The sequence below is a fragment of the Poromitra crassiceps genome (genome assembly GCF_964638095.1).
Source record: "Poromitra crassiceps genome assembly, chromosome: 11".
Classification (NCBI taxonomy): domain Eukaryota; kingdom Metazoa; phylum Chordata; class Actinopteri; order Beryciformes; family Melamphaidae; genus Poromitra; species Poromitra crassiceps.
In genome coordinates this window covers 17,291,715-17,308,943 of record NC_139643.1, presented here as the reverse complement: position 1 = coordinate 17,308,943, position 17,229 = coordinate 17,291,715, and the positions used below count along the sequence as shown (strand labels likewise).

The 17,229-nt window shown below is 42.0% G+C and overlaps 1 protein-coding gene across 5 annotated transcripts in view; it reads right to left on the bottom strand.

Moving 5' to 3' along the window:
* Positions 1–17,229, bottom strand: part of LOC310785519 (class I histocompatibility antigen, F10 alpha chain-like) — a 370,829-nt gene that overhangs the window by 292,156 nt on the left and 61,444 nt on the right. For 2 of the 5 annotated variants that reach the window (XM_083646618.1, XM_083646626.1), the window contains exons 14-16: positions 9,433–9,465; positions 3,978–4,022; positions 159–2,004 (exon numbers count right to left, since the gene is read on the bottom strand). In XM_083646618.1, the coding sequence (XP_083502744.1) occupies positions 1,943–2,004; positions 3,978–4,022; positions 9,433–9,465 (140 nt within the window). In that variant the 3' untranslated portion in view covers positions 159–1,942. Of the gene's footprint in view, positions 1–156; positions 2,005–3,977; positions 4,023–9,432; positions 9,466–17,229 lie in introns of those variants that run through there. The other 3 variants (XM_083646622.1, XM_083646625.1, XM_083646627.1) reach the window with 3 other exon arrangements.

Here is a 17,229-nt window from a genome sequence, read left to right as displayed (position 1 = left end):
CACAGCCATCGGGAGCAATTCGGGGTTCAGTGTCTTGCCCAAGGACACTTCGACATGCGGACTGGAGGAGCTGGGGATCGAACCACCAACCTTCTGATTAGTGGACGACCCGCTAGATCTACCTCCTGAGCCACAGCCGCCCCTTTACATATCAGAGTGTGTGTGTGTGTGTGTGTGTGTGTGTGTGTGTGTGTGTGTGTGTATGGGGAACTCAACTCATCCACCACAGATGTGTAGCAGCCACCTGGGTGATGCACGGCAGCGAGAACACTCAGCACACATCAGCATCAGCATCACGGTGGAGAGTTGAGAACTGAATGAACCAATTAAGTAATGAGTGATGATTAGGTGGCCATGATGAAAGGAAGGCCTGTGTGGGAATTTAGCCAGGACACCGGGGTTACACTCCAAAGGGCACCGGGGTTACACCTCTACTCTTGCGAAGAGTGTTGATGGGGTCTTTAATGACCACAGAGAGTCAGGACCTCGGTTTAACGTCTCATCCGAAGGACGGTGCTCACTCACAGGACAGAGTAACTGTCTCTGCCCTGGGGCATTGGGGAGATTATTCATGAGACCAGAGGGAAGAGCACCTCCTACTGGTCTGACTACAGCCAGACCGGCTTAGCTTCCATAGCAAGCCAGTGATGTGACGCAGGAGCCAAGGTGCTGGAGTTACACTGTTTTTCTCAAGGCTCCAAATATTCTCTTTACACATTACCCACATGATAAGAAGGTTGCCTATTAGAATTATAACATAAGTGCAATATTAGCACAGCCTTTAAGAGCCCCATATTATAGGAAATCAAAATGTCCTCTATTTTGGGATCAAACATGTTAAAAAATGATGTTTCGGGAGATTAAACTCAAAGTTATTGCATTTAAAAAAACGCACCCTTTCTTTTACAGTCAGTTTCAGACTAACTCTGGTAAACACCTCACAATGGCTTATTGGTTGCTGCTGCTGTCGGCCAATCAAGGTCCAGTATTGTGAGGACTTGGGTCTTCTAATTTATCCTATTTAACTAAGTTAAACTTTCAACAAAATTGAATCATCATGGGACAAAGGAATACTGGGAGTTTTGGGGGAAACTGGCCAGTTGGTCAACTTGCCTGTACATAGACATAAAACAGCTCAGTGGCCTTGACATAAAACCAGCTCAGTGGCCTTGTGGTCTGAGTGTCCGCCCTGAGACTGGGAGGTCGTGAGTTCGATCCCCGGCCGAGTCATACCAAAGACTATAAAAATGGGACCCATTGCCTCCCTGCTTGACACTCAGCATCAAAGGGTTGGAATTGGGGGGTTAAATCACCATGTGATTCCCGAGCGCGGCGCACGCTGCCGCTCACCGCTCCCCCAGGGGATGGGTCAAATGCGGAGAACAAATTTCACACATTGTGTGACAATCAGTGGGACTTTACCTTTACCTTAACATGGACACCGAAATCAGCCCACTATATTAAGTGACTGTATGCTATTAGCATTATCCACACTTTTAATGCCAAATTAATATAATTTATTATTACATGGTCAATAAATATGAAGTATTGCTAATTCAAAACAGATGACTATTGCCAGGTTTATTTTTGGAACTATTTCAGGTGAGAAACCACATCCACTGAGCAGTGATTTAGAGCTGTACACAGTGAGTCTCCCATCAGCCACTACCTTCACTTCCTATGGAAACAGGGAAAGTAGTCCCTGCTACTTCAGTAGTATTTTACATCATTTTGTGTAAAAATCTCCTACATGAAGCTGGATAATTTTGGTGTCTATGTTCTCACACTGACCAACAGGCCAAATTCTCCCAAAGTCTTTACACTGAAGAACACTGCTTTCAATTCTAATATAGGCACAGGTCAGCAGCAGCACTGCTTGTTTTCAGATGGCTCAGCTCAGCTTGGTGTTCTCAGATGGAGATGATGTTATTTTGGAGACAGTTCAGACCATCTCCACCTTCACTGCTCCGTTCTGCTCGGGGTCAGACTGTGTGCCGCTGAGGCCTGCAAGTGGACAAAGGCATTATTTTCCACATACACACTGGAAAGATTAAAATAACTATCTGCCAACTATAAGAATGAGAAGTGTCCGTTTGTGAGTGAGTGAGCAGAGTGTAGAGAGCACCCGTGTGGATGACCTGACGGAGACAGATTTTTTAAATTTTTGTCCATCTGGCAGCGTCAGGTTATACCGGCTAAGGTTTCAGCTACAAAAACAAAATGCTATATTGATAGCTAATAATCATTATTGCACCAAGCAATGTAGTCCTTCACCATGACATTTAGCAGAATGTTGCTAAGCAACACACAGCAGTAATACTTAGTTCTCTCTTTGATTTGTCTCTCGTTTTCTCCACAATTGTACTTGGTCAATTCCCCCTGCTGTCCCGGACATTGCTCCACCCCCTCTGCCAATCTGGGGAGAGTTGTAGACTAGCACATGCTTCCTCCGATACATGTGCAGTCACCAGCCACTTCTTTTCACCTGACAGCGAGGTGTTTCACCGGCAGGACGTAGCACATGGGAGGATCACGCTACGTCTATCAAGTATCAATTTATCATTTGATCCGATGAAAAAAGCAGCTGTGAATGTTATGTGATCCAGTGGGATTTTTACCATTGGCCTACATAAAAACACCTCCTAAAATGTATTTGGCACTTGAGATGAGAGTTCATCATAAGCTTTCATGAGAAAATATTGTTATAGTTTTCTGAGACACTGCAATGATTCAGGTGGTTGGGAAGTAAATTAATACATGTATTCAGAATACAGTATTTAGAATACAAAATGTAAGTATTCTGTATTCAGTCCAGTTACATTTTAAATTGGTGGTATTCTGAATACAGCTACTTTCTTTAAAACAAAAAAGAATAATTGAAGGGGATACTTTTATTTGTTTTTATTTGCTCGGAAATTCATATGAAGCATGCAAATTGTCTGCGTGTGCAATGGAGCCTACCTCCCTCCCTTCAACCCTGCTGCTCTATCTGCCTGGCTCATTAAATTAAAGAAATAAAGTGATCAGATGCGTTGTCTCCATCTTTCTGCTCATGGCATGCTGTGTGCTTGGGTGCAGCTGATTTCTCTCTCTCTGTGTGTGTGTGTGTGTGTGTGTGTGTGTGTGTGTGTGTGTGTGTGTGTTTTAATCACGTCATGATCACTACAACATGCAGTGAGGTTCAAATTTAATAAATAGCTACATCTCTGACACCTTGTGACAACTAAAGCACAGCAAATAGCTCTTCCCTGCCAATTCTGAAACAACAGAGCTATGTTTATAGGGGGTAGCCTACATCAACTTAAACTGATCAAATTTGATGAAGATTGCAGAAACAGCAGCCGAAACATGTCAGGTACAAACATTGCCTAACTGGGCTTTATAGATAAACTATTCTATAACAAAAAAAAAAAAAAAAAAAATTAAGTGAGGGGGCAGAAAATTGAACTGTCTAAAAGTTGTGGAACTAGGTTTTTCTATGTTTCATAGCGTAGGCTATGCTATGCCATGCTGTGAGAAATATACAATATGTTGGTGCTGTATAAATAAAGGTTTTAATGAGGAAAAAACGCATTTGGTATTGTTTGGAAAATGTTGTATTTTTAATTACAATTAATCGATTGATTGATCATTAACGTTACCAATGATCGATTCCGGAATTCTTGGAAAATGGGCATCCCTATCCAAAAGTATTCCAAAGTATTCGAAATAGGTCACTTCATTTGAGTATTCTCATGGAATAGGTTAAAAACACATTTTAGGGCATGTATTCAGTATTCTGTAGTGGAATACATTTGAAAAGTAAGCCTCCAAACACTGCGGGGGTGAGTCATTACTTTATTCTGTATCATAAAGCAAATGGCTCCTGCTGTGGTTTGCTACAGGTTGGTGATTAACATAAACACTCTTACGGTGAATCATATCAGTAAAACTCCTGACATTAAATCATTCCATAGCAGAGAATTAAGAGTTCTCACCTGAGTCAGAGTGGCTGGAGGCATTGCTGGCATTGTCCTTTTCTCCTATGAAGAAACAATTTCACACTTATTAACAGTTGGACACATTTGCTCAGTGTTACACTTACAGGACTGAGCACAGAGCCTTTGTGTTCACTCACCTGCAAGTATCCTCAAGATATGAAGGTTTCTATTCTAAAATGCTACACAATTGTTTTCTAACTATCATATAAGCCAGCAGGGTCTCTATTGTCTCAGGAAACTCACTATGTTCCAGACAAGACCCTGATGACAATTTCTTACTGTTCTTTTGTTGAGTCTGTGCTCACTTTTGCTATTGATTTCAGTCTCTCAAGGTCAAAAACAGAAATGTACTAATAACTACAGCCCTAGATATACTCCCGAGTTGAGCCAAAGTCGTTCTGTTTAAATACTCGTTTCTGGAGTCGCAGGTGAGGACGTGTGAAGAGAGAGAGGGAGAGGGGGGAGAGGGAAGCAAACTGCAGATCTCAAAAGCAGGTGAACCACTGTGGGATTCGTGAGAATGTTGCTAAAAGGATGAGATCTATGAGTGTTTAAAGTGTAACTTACTCCCAAAACACTTTTTTTCAGCTTTTAACCAATATATATGACTTTGGGGTGTGTGAAGAATTCTGGTCAAAATTTCCACATTTGAGAAACTGTTGCCATTGTACCATTTGTATCATTTTCAGCCACATGAGTGCCCTCTATGGGTTGAACACTGCGTGTTTTTTTTGCCCTCAAATGAATGGGAGATTTGGTACAACCTGACGTCACGTTGTACCCAAAGACTATGGGATTTCAAGATAGTTACTCCCCTTCTCCCCCTGTACCCTTTCGGCTCCTCACAACTCCAAGCCTATTCCCATGATGTCACAAGCATTTTCCTACCAATATGGCACTACAATACACACAGCTCATTGGCTGTTTGTGTCACTTGACCTGTTAATTGATTACAATCGCCTGTTATTTTCCTACCAACTCCTATGTAACACAATACTATCAATAAACGCCACTATAATCATAAAAGGAAGGAAATGGCATTGTGTTGCTGTAAATCATTCCCAACCTTTTTCATACTAAGGAGCCCTAATTTAGTTCACATTGGGGCAATGGACCCCCATATGATGAGATTTGGTCTCTCAGATGCAAATCTGATTTTTTTTATTTTCTTTTATAGATATGATTTTGTCCAGAATTCCATATACTGTATATTAGGTTGAGAGATAACAAAGAATCCTGGAATCCTCTCAAGGACCACTGGTGGTCACCGGACCCCACATTGAGAACCACTCAACCACTTTCATTGTGCAGAGAGAAGAGAGAGGACTCTTCTGTGCCCCTTTTTACAAAAGCAGCCTACAGCCTAAATGTATTTTCCTGGTTCACTTTTGACGAGGAGAAGGCATGGTGAAGTGACTTATAGGCTACTGAGCTGCTGCTGCTGCACTGACGCTCTGCCCGCCTGTCTGTGACAAGCGGCTTGTCCGGTCGTATGCAGCGGTTTGCGCAAACAGATGCGGCATTCCCGCAATCCTGTACCCAATTTCAGACACTGATTGTGCAGAATTTTTTTGGCAGAAAAATCGCACACCAGCGATTTTTGTTTGCGTTTGTTTGTTGTTGTTTTGTGAGGGCGAGCGTCCTAGACGAACTGGCAGGAGGCAGGAGGCTGTTTCGCCTATGAGCCGCCGCCAGCCGGGGCCTGAGGAGGAGGGAGGGGGGAGGGGGAGAATGTTCCAATACCCCGCTGCAGCTCTGCTCTGCGCTCGAGAGGAAAACGCAGAGGTGGACTACACCTTTTGACAAGAATCACGAAAAAGGGAGAAACGAAAATTAAAATGGGACTTCATGGCGGTGTATATGACAAGTTGGACAAGGGAATAATGTAGAGAAATCTCCCATTGTGATTACATGAGCGTGTTGAGAGCGCGGGGTTTGTCCTGACTGTTGTGCTGTGCTGCGATAACGAGTCTCGCGTCACCAGGCTCTTTTAACGATACTTAGATAGACTACATACACATACTGTACATGGGAGACAATGGAGTCAATTTCTAGTTCGCCACTGAATGACCAAATTGATATAACTTTCAACCATTTTGAGCAACGCTGTTTCCATACAGGCCACCAGCGTTGGCTAGTTGTTGATATTTATAAAGATTTTGTAGCTCTCATAACTTTGTCTTGGGATGTTTTGGGGAAACTGCGCGGAAACTGTCATGGCGTCGATTTCCGGAAAAAAAATCCTGAGCTGGGCACAGCCAAAGGGTATAGTGAGACAAGAGGAGACGTCATTTCTTGGTTTTTCCCATAGGTTTTTTCAAATCAAGCAGCATGCCGTTTTGTTACATATCTGGGGGGTAAGTCCCCCTTTAACTAACTTCAGCGTGGTGTAAAACACCTCTCTTCAAATTCAGCATCTGTTGTGGTTTTCCAGACTCTGCGGACATCAAAAATTGGAGGTATGCGGTTGTCTGCAGAGAGCATGCACGCACACCCTCTGATGATGACATGTACGTCACGCGGACAATGGTGGACTCGTGGATCCGCAAAGTATAACTAGGGCTTAAGGTGGTTAATGTCTGTAACAAAATTACTGGCACTACTCAGGTAACTGTAGGATCTTTACAACAAACAAGCGCAAATCATTGCACCCGGCAGCCATGTTTGGAAAGTAGTTCCGGCTATCTCTTTTCCTTAAAAAAAAGAGCGATTCTCTGCATTTTGGATTAATATTTCATCTCGTGGTGAGCAGAGTTGGGGTCCGTTACTCAAAAAAGTAATATATTACACATTACACATTACTTTCAAAAAAAGTAATGCCTTACTTTACTTGATTACGCCCTGGAGAAAGTAATTCGTTACACTACTTTTACATTACTTTTGCGTAACATCGCCTGAGATGCATTGTCACGTAATTTGCCAGTTAACAATACAACATTAATCCTTACATATATGCCCATATATTAGCACAAATCTCTATCGTAATAAGGTAGGTTGCAAAACTTTTCCTGTCTGATGGTGGCTGTCCGTTCCCTGCCATCTGTATTTTGCTCAATATGTTTCTGAAAAATGGCGATTTCATTCTACTGTTGAAACTGGCAACATTTCCTCTATCATGTAGGAGGAGGCAACAAGCCTGTCCATCTCTGATTTTGATGTTACCTGGTGAAAAGAAAGCTTTTGCTGCTTGCTTGGGGTCGAGGCAGGCGACTCAGCTTGGGTCTGCAACCAGCTTTGTGTTAGCATGTTTCCACTGCAGATGCTTTGAGAGGTTTATGTCGTACCGTAGCTAGCTGCTTCTGTCCAGGGCGTTTGCAGTGTCGCATTCTTGTCCTTCCGCGCAACAAAAAGTTGTTGTAGAAGACAGCGCTTTTTGGCAGATTGCTGGCAGACTATTACGGAGCATACCGCACTGCACCCACTTCACTAGAACGCGTTGTATTTGCAAGGGGTATTTACAGACCCCATCGCTGTATGTGGGTTTCTCTTATGGTTTACGTTTACATTTAATTTAATTTAATTTTGTCCAATATTCAGATATTCCAGAATTGCATGTTGTGTTAACACATTCACTGCCAGCCGTTTCTTCAATACTGTAGGTAGCTTCTGCCAAGTGGTTTTTTTGAGGATTCTGGCTCATCTTTCAAGAACCGAGGATTATTTTCTGCTAGGATTTTGTGAATACAAAATATCTCAAAATAACTAATAGAATGTGTGCTTTCTCTGTCTAAAAGAGTTAGTTTGTAGAGTTAGTAGTTATGTAGACATTAGCAGTTGAATACAGCATGGTTTCAGCGTCTGAAAATTTAAGCTGAGATAAAAGGCTTTTTGTGAAATTCGATAGAACAGTCACTTTAACCATTTATTTTTCGCATCAGTAAGACGTCAGACATCTAAACAATAGTTTTGAACAGTAATTTACTCCATAACAGCAGGAAAAACCCTCTCCTTCAAACTCCTCCCTCCGTGGGCGTTCTCCTCCGCCCTCCTTGGCTGTGCAGCGGGTCTGTCACAAGTGAGTTTCTGCTGCTGCTGCTGCTGCCTGCCTGCTCGCTCTTTGGGCGAGTCTGGATGGGCTCGCTCGTTTCTTGGGGTTTCGGTTGAGAGCTTTGATGAAGCTTTTGCGATTCTGGGCTTATTTATGCTGCGTGTTTCAAAGTGTGCACCCAGTCTATTTTTGGAACCCCCCACCGTTGTGCGCCACCGTTGTGCGTCAGCGCGAAAGCGAAAGCGTTTTCGCCAATCCATTTTACAGTATGAGAATGGTTTCCTCGCGCTTTCCCCTGCAGTTTTGGCTCGGCTTTTTCTACTCTGGAGAGCACTGTCGCCACTTAGTGGGTCGGTGGAATGGGTTGTACACGTTCGGTGGCTTCCATATTTATATAGGAGATGTAAAAGGGTTAGATCCACGTCCCACCGTCAATTTTTTTTTTTTTTTTTTAAGACGAGATATCTCGTCAACGGCAGTCAACCGTTTTTTTTTTAAGACGAGATATCTCGTCCACGGCAGTGAACGTGTTAAAATACATATTATTTATATCTAACACTTTTTTAGCCTGGTTTAATTGTAAAACAGAGTGTAAAAAGTTATGCAAAGCCTTCTGGGAAATTTAACCCGTGGAAGAGGAAAGTAGGCGGAGTTCCCAGCATGCCCTGTACTGTGTTTTTGTGTCAATTGTTTGTTTGTCAATGTGTTTTGGAGGTTAAAATGATGTATTGTTCTACATGCATGATGTTAGTTATCTGATAAGTTATGTGTCGACTAATAGTGCTGTTCTGCATGTTAATACAAAGTTGAAATATTGGCACCATGATTGATTCTGCTGTGCAGTTAAATAACCCGTCTGATGGGACACAGGATCTGCTATTAAAACGGAGATCTTTTCTCTCTATAGACTACTTATCTTGCTAGTACGCAAGTAACGAGGTAAGCGTTTGATTAGTAACTGTAATGTGATTACTGCACTTAGGTACAGTAGTGCCTTACACTACTCATTACCGACAAAAGTAATGTGATTACAGTAACGCATTACCCCCAACACTGGTGGTGAGTACCCAAAGCACATGTATTTTGGCGCTGTGAGATGTGTGTTTTTGGTGATTTTGAACAGCTGTACCATTAGCCTCCATTCCATGGCGATACTAACTTGACTGTAGCTCACTGTAAACTGCGTGGACAGTGACGGTAAAGGCATTATGTATCATGGTTATGTATTATATGGGGGTTATGGCAAATGAGAGAAATTCACAAAAAGTTGGCGTATCCCTTTAGCTAAAATACAGAGGTTACAGCCTGTCAAAGTGTTCATTCCTCAGGCAAAAGCTTCAGGCACCAGTTATTCCGTAAAACGAGCATCAGTTATTTTAATCTCATGTTACTTCACATGCTGTAGTTATGAATGAATAGATAAAAATAGCAGTTAAAGTAGGACATAGGTAGAAATGCTGTTACCCATTAGTGGTTCCTTCTCGTCCTTTCCTTTCCCTGTGAATCAAACAAACAAACGTCAGTGCTTCGATTTTAGTCTATCTACACAGTGCAGTCCATAAGTATTTGATTTTACTCTATCTACACAGTGCAGTCCATAAGTATTTGATTTTACTCATCTACACAATGCAGTCCGTAAGTATTTGATTTGACTCATCTACACAGTGCAGTCCATAAGTATTTGATTTTACTCTATCTACACAGTGCAGTCCATAAGTATTTGATTTGACTCATCTACACAGTGCAGTCCATAAGTATTTGATTTTACTCATCTACACAGTGCAGTCCATAAGTATTTGATTTTACTCATCTACACAGTGCAGTCCATAAGTATTTGATTTTACTCTATCTACACAGTGCAGTCCATAAGTATTTGATTCTACACAGTGCAGTCCATAAGTATTTGATTTTACTCATCTACACAGTGCAGTCCATAAGTATTTGATTTTACTCTATCTACACAGTACAGTCCATAAGTATTTGATTTTACTCATCTACACAGTGCAGTCCATAAGTATTTGATTTTACTCATCTACACAGTGCAGTCCATAAGTATTTGATTTTAGTCTATATACACAGTGCAGTCCATAGGTATTTGATTTTACTCTATCTACACAGTGCAGTCCATAAGTATTTGATTTTAGTCTATCTACACAGTGCAGTCCATAAGTATTTGATTTTAGTCTATCTACACAGTGCAGTCCATAAGTATTTTATTTTAGTCTATCTACACAGTGCAGTCCATAAGCATTTGATTTTAGTCTATCTACACAGTGCAGTCAATAAGTATTTGATTTTAGTCTATCTACACAGTGCAGTCCATAAGTATTTGATTTTACTCATCTACACAGTGCAGTCCATAAGTATTTGATTTGACTCATCTACACAGTGCAGTCCATAAGTATTTGATTTGACTCTATCTACACAGTGTAGTCCATAAGTATTTGATTTTACTCTATCTACACAGTGTAGTCCATAAGTATTTGATTTGACTCATCTACACAGTGCAGTCCATACAGTAAGTATTTGATTTGACTCATCTACAATGCAGTCCATAAGTATTTGATTTTACTCATCTACACAGTGCAGTCCATAAGTATTTGATTTGACTCTATCTACACAGTGCAGTCCATAAGTATTTGATTTTAGTCTATCTACACAGTGCAGTCCATAAGTATTTGATTTGACTCTATCTACACAGTGCAGTCCATAAGTATTTGATTTTAGTCTATCTACACAGTGCAGTCCATAAGTATTTGAACAGTGGCATATTTTCTGTTGTTTTGGCTCGGTAATCCAGGACACTATTATTAAACAATGTCAGCTCATGACTGACAACTTTGAGTCTATTTACATTCATATCAGGTTCATGTCATCACCCTCTTAACACATTCACTGCCAACAACGTATGAACACGTTTTCAGAATCCAGCTGTTCCCTGCCAACAACGTGTTTACACGTTTTTGGCATCGATTTTTTTTTTTTGACGGTGGGTTGTGCATCTAAGCCTTTTACATCTCTTATATAATTATTGGAGCCACCGAACGTTTACAACCCATTCCACCGACCCACTAAGTGGCAACAGTGCTCTCCTGGCTAGAGAAAGGAAAGCATTTTTTTAACTTGTCACGCCATTCTCAGCCCAGCCATTCTCCTTTTCGCGCTGATTGCTGGCGATGCGGGATTGCAAATTTACATAATAGATTCAGCCGATCTACTATGATCGGGTGATAGATTACAGGTGGAGGAACACACTTTGAAACACGCAGCATAAATATGACCAGAATCGCAAAAGCTTCTCTCAACCAAAACTCCAAACGAGCGAGTCCATCCCGACTTCTTCAAACAGCGGCCGTGCAGACATGCAGGCACAGGAGAGCAGCAAAGCACTGACTGGTGACAAGCTTGTCCGCCCACGGAGGGAGGAGTTGAAGCAACTCGAGAGGGAGGGAGAGAGAGAGAGAGAGAGAGAGAGAGAGAGAGAGGGAGGGAGAGCGAGAGGGAGGGAGAGAGAGAGAGAGAGCGAGAGGGGGAGGGAGAGAGAGAGAGAGAGAGCCAAAAATGAATGGTTAAAGTGACTGTTCCATCCAATTTCACAAAAAGCCGTTTATCTCTGAATATTCTTTCTCACGCTAAAACCATGCTGTATTCAACTGCTAATGCTTACATAACTACTAACTCTACAAACTAACTCTTTTAGACAGAGAAAGTACACATTCTATTAGTACTTTTGAGATATTGTATGTTCACAAACTCCAAGCTGAAACGAATCCTCGGCTCTTATAAAATGAGCCATAATCCTCAAAAAACGGCTTGGCAGAAGCTACCTACAGCAAAAAAAAAACGTCTGGCAGTCAATGTGTTAAAATAATGACCTAAGTCACTTTTTCAAGTTTTTCAGAAAACATAAAAAACTGAACCAAATACAGAATATATGATATTTATTAATCATTCCACAATTTTTTTTTATGACAATAGATGACTACTGACATACAAATGACACTGTCAATTATGTAACATAAAACAATTAGATGACTGATTAGATGACTTAGGCCAATTTACGAACATGCCATTGTGACTTAGGCAAACAAAAAACTGACTTAGGCCTGACTTACAGTTGCATTTTATGTCAAGCGTGTGACTTAAGCCATTTTATTTTTCCTAAGTCACATTGTCTTGACTTAGGCACAAATAAAACGGCCTAAGTCACACGCTTGACATAGGCCATTGCACTACCAGGTAGGAACAGCATGATCTTTTCAAATAAGGACTTAGGACATTTTACCAGAGGTGGCCAGCATCATGAAGAGATGATTTAGGCAAAAATATCATTTTCCTCAAAAAGTGACTTAGGCCATTATTTTAAGAGGGTGACAATGTGTAGGAAGTGATTAAAGCCCTTTGTATATATAATGCCCAATTTTAAAGGAGCAAAAGTAATTAACACAAAGTTAACTATAGTTATGTAATTGTAATATTTGGTTGCACATCTTTTCCGATTAGTGACTGGCTGAAGTCTGAAACCCACAGACTTCAGATGATACTCTGCCAGCTCTATACTGCAGCCATCTTGTTTCTGGGGCTTTTTGCCTTCATTCAGCTCTTCAGAAAGCTAAAAGCTCATTCTCATTGTGCTCTGGTGATCGACTTGGCCAGTCAAGATCTCTATTTTTGGGATCATTGTCCTGTTGCTGCCACCAGCACTGACATCAACAACAAGAATTTTGTGGAAGCAAAACTCCTGCTTGAGAGTCTGCCGTCTAACTTCCTGTGGGACACGTGACCAAAGGTGATGAACCGACCGACCGACAATACCATCCACTAATAAACACAAGTGTGCCAGGTTCAGTGGAGTCATACATGTCCAAGTCATAACACCACCTCCACCATGTTTGACAGATGAGGTGGTATGCATGGATCATGAGCTGTTCCTTTTTGCTCCACATGTTCCGCTCTCCATCACTCTGGTACTGGTTGATCTTTGTCTCATCCGTCTGCCATCATCTGCCACAGGTTTTTCCATCTAGCCTACTTTTTTGCAAACTGTAACCTAGCCATTCTATCCTTGAGGCTTACCAGGGGACACATCTACTCATAGACCTACAAGCTGGAGTGTTCTTGATCTGTTCATCAGTTGAAAAGGGGGTTTATTCTGTCATCCACTACACTGCTCTTCTGTGGTCTACCAGGTTGTTTACAATTGCTGAACTCACCAGTGTGTTCTTGCTTCTTAACAATGTCCCAAACATGGCGTGTCCCAGTGGCTCACCTGGTAGAACGTGTACCACATAAGGCTTAGTCCGCGCGGCTGACCTGTGTTCCAATCAGACCTGCGGTCCTTTGCCGCATGTCATCCCCTCTCTCTCTCTCTCTCCCCACCTTTCCTGTCTGCCTACTGTCGTATGAAGGCAAAGAATGCCACAGAAAATTATCAAAAAACAACAAAAACAAAAAGTCCCACACAGTTCACTTCAACACACTTAGGTCCAGATCTACTAACATGTCACAATCTGAGGCATGGCACAAAAGCAACTGCAGGTAAAATAAGTACTGCCAGTGCAAACTATTTAACTTAACTATGGCATGCAAATGAGCGCACATCATTAAGTAGATTTGTGACTGCGCAAATATGTGCTTACAGTGCACAGCCTGTAGCCAGTAAACTGGTTGACTTGACTAATGCCAAGATCAGACTACATGCTATTTTTTGTATTTCACAATGTCACCATGTCAGACGAGCAAATCATTCTGCCATACACTTGACCAGCAGACTGGCAGCACAGTCTGATCCCGATCAGGACTGTTAACTCTGATGCAGAACATCGGGAACGACCCGCACGCCACAAGCAGTGAAAAACAAAGTAATAAATGATAACCTCACGGAGTGAAAGCATGACCGACAGCACACGGGCAGTCAAGACAGACAGCACAGTGCCACAACGCAAAGTGAGAAATAGCCTATAAGTTACAAAATCTATTAACAGCTGGTGTAGCCTACAATATAATACAGTAGATTGTGTAGCCTATATTTCCTCTCACTTTCCCTCCATGCTCTGCTCTCTCATCAGGCAGAGTGGGTTGCAATGGTTACGGGGTGGGGACACTCTGTGTTTCTGCCTCAGAAGACACACTTCAAGATTAAGTTAAAGGAACTTGTCATAATAGTTGTCCAACTAGGTGAGAAAACACCAAAAACACTGGCAGGTCTTTTCATCAGGGTTTCATGAGGCGTCCCAAATACGCCTCATGAAATATTTTATTTTTCAGTTTTTTTTTAATAAAACACGGACAAAATGAGGAAAAAAAAGACACAGGAAAAGAAAAAAAAAATGCATACATACATCTTCGACATTCAATATTACTTTCCCCCCCGTCTCTTCTTTACACACAGATTAACATGTAACCCCACCTCACACACACACACACACACACACACACACACACACACACACACACACACACACACACACACACACACACACACACAGGAATTAAATGGGGGGGGGGGGGGGGGGGGGCAGGTGATAAGGGAAAGAAAAAAAGAAAAAGAAAATAAAAAAAATAAGAAAAAATAAACCATAACCAAAAAAAAGAAAGGATCGGTGAGTTCCACCTGCTGCTCAGCTGGAAGCCTCTGAAGGCTATTTACATGTGAAAGAAAGGGTTCCATCTATCAGTACATTTTCCAACAGCACCTTTTAGTGAGAACTTAATTTTTTCTAGTTTAAGGAAACTCATCGTGTCCTCTAACCATGAATGATGATGGGGGACCGGTGATTTCCAAGATAGTAAGATTCTCCTTCGTGCGAGGAGGGAGGAAAAGGTGATCACTGTATGTCTAGGTGTCTGGTGCGCAAATTTAAATAATACCAGGAACGCCAAAAATAGCAATCAGCTGCAGCTCGATTCCTAAGATGTCAGATAGGGTTTTAGAGAATATGTCCCAAAATGAACATAAATTGGGACAGAAATAGAACATATGACTAAAGCTGTGTTCACACCGAGATATTTATTTTTCTCCCTGTCGCTCGATTCAACCCTTTGGAATCGCTCTGTCGCTGTGTTTAAATCACTCGTCAACAGGCACAAGAATTGACGGACATCTGGCTAACGTTAGACAGGAGGAAAACACAATGTCATGATGTTTGTCCACTACGAACCACCGTAGTTGTTTACAAACTAAGCCTATCAGCGTGCTCCTAACGCGAGCTCAGTGATGGGCAAGCTACTTGGAAAATGTAGTAAGCTAAGCTATCAGTTACTCTCGATTAAATATAGCTAAACTACATTGAAGCTATCCCCAGAGAAATGTAGCAAGCTAAGCTACGAGCAACATGGCAAAAGCAGCTTGCTACATCAAAGCTAGCCTACTTTTTTTTCTCACATTGAATCAACTTCATGTCAAAGAACAACTTTCCACCAAACAAATAGGCACTTGTTGTCCGCCATAATGGAACTGGAAGTGCTTTATTGGCTACACAGGCACACTTGACATGCAATGTCTCCTCCTGTTTAATCCAAACCCCAGCAGAAATCTCCACTGCATGCTTTGCTCATGGATTTTCTCTGGCAAGTAGCTTGTAGCTTTTGCGGGAAGCTACAAGCTACTTGGGTCTATAAATGGCTTAGCTACTGAAAAAGCTACTTGGTTCAAAAGTAGTGAAGCTACCACCAAGCTACTGAGAAATGTAGTTAAGCTATGTAGCTTCGCTACTTGTAGCAAGCTACTGCCCAACACTGCGCGAGCTTCCGTATCTCTGCCAGTAGTGCAGACTTCACTTCATGTCAGTCTGTCAATGCGATTTGTTGCCACACTAATAAACCAGCGGTTTGTTGCAAGCCAGTGTGATCCTTGACTCAGACGGCAGCCAATCAGCATTGAGCAGCAAGCAACTTTTGCCAGCGTCATTTCGCTCGAGTTGGGATATTTCATCTCGGGCGACGAGCAAATTTTCTCTGTCGCTCGGACGCCCAGCGATTTTTCTCCCGGGCGAATATACGCTCAAAATGCTCGTTTGCATTGACTTTGTATGTAAACTCGATGCCAGCGAAAAACTTTAATAGGTCGGTGTGAACGCACGTTTAGGTTGGCAGGGGCGTGGCTACATCTGTCACATCTGTTATCTACATTGGGATAGATTTGTGATAGTCTGGCTTTAGAATAATGGAGCCTGTGCAGCACCTTGAGTTGTATGAGACCCAGCCGAGCACATGGTGTTGTAACCCAATCAACTGCTCCAGCTCACCAATCATCAGATAAGGGACTGTTCATTATTTATGAGAGGGGGGGTATGGTGCAGAAAGGGGGAGGGGTATCAAATATTTTTTTGAGTACTGGGGATGGACTTGTGTTTTTTATTTTGGCTTTAGGGAGGGTTATACAACTTTCATTTTTTGTATTTTGTATATATTTTTAAATGCGTTTTTTCGTTCCAAAATTCGTGTTTACTCCCCTATTTATATCTATGGTTTACCTGTATGGTGACTGGACTCCGCTCCAGACCGCTCGCCGCTCGATACAGATTTCACCCGCTTGCACTCACCACTCCGCTCAAAAGAATAAAAGAGATAAAAAGGCCAGGGTGTTTTAATTTGCGTTTAAACGCCTGGGCAATGGGCATTGCTCACTACAAATAACATGAGCTCAGCGGAGTCGGCTGCATGCTCGTTTCTCTTCCTTCTCGTCGCAGCAGCTGGCAAGAAAATAGTGGGCGTGTAGCTACACGAAGTAGGCTAGTCTTATTGGAAGCTGGAGCGGACATCACAGTGCATCAGTGTCACTCATCCAAATAACGTTAAATCTGCAAGGGATATATATAGCACCTGGATTACATACATGTTTCACATAGGGTTGTGTTTTGATTTTTATTGTTTTATTTTGTCCAATATTGAAAGGTTCTACAATTGCATGTTGTGCTAACATAAACATTATTTATATCTACCACTTAGCCTATTTAGGCTGATTTGGTTGCTATTTCTTGTCAATGTATTACCCTCAATGCATGCTGGGAGTGGGAGATTTCACATGTGGCTCAATTAGCCATGCACCGATGCATTCTCTTTCGAACATGTTGTGATTGAAACTGGAGCGGGACTGAGCGGTACTGAGCGGGTGATCGGCTTTATAACTAGGAGATGAGGCCGTTTATGGGCTGGGGAGGCTACTAAACGTTATATGCCCCCGCCCCCTCTCTCCCCCGATGTCATAGGGCGCTATCAAACATAGCCAAATCATCGGAAAAGGTCATATTTTCTATACCT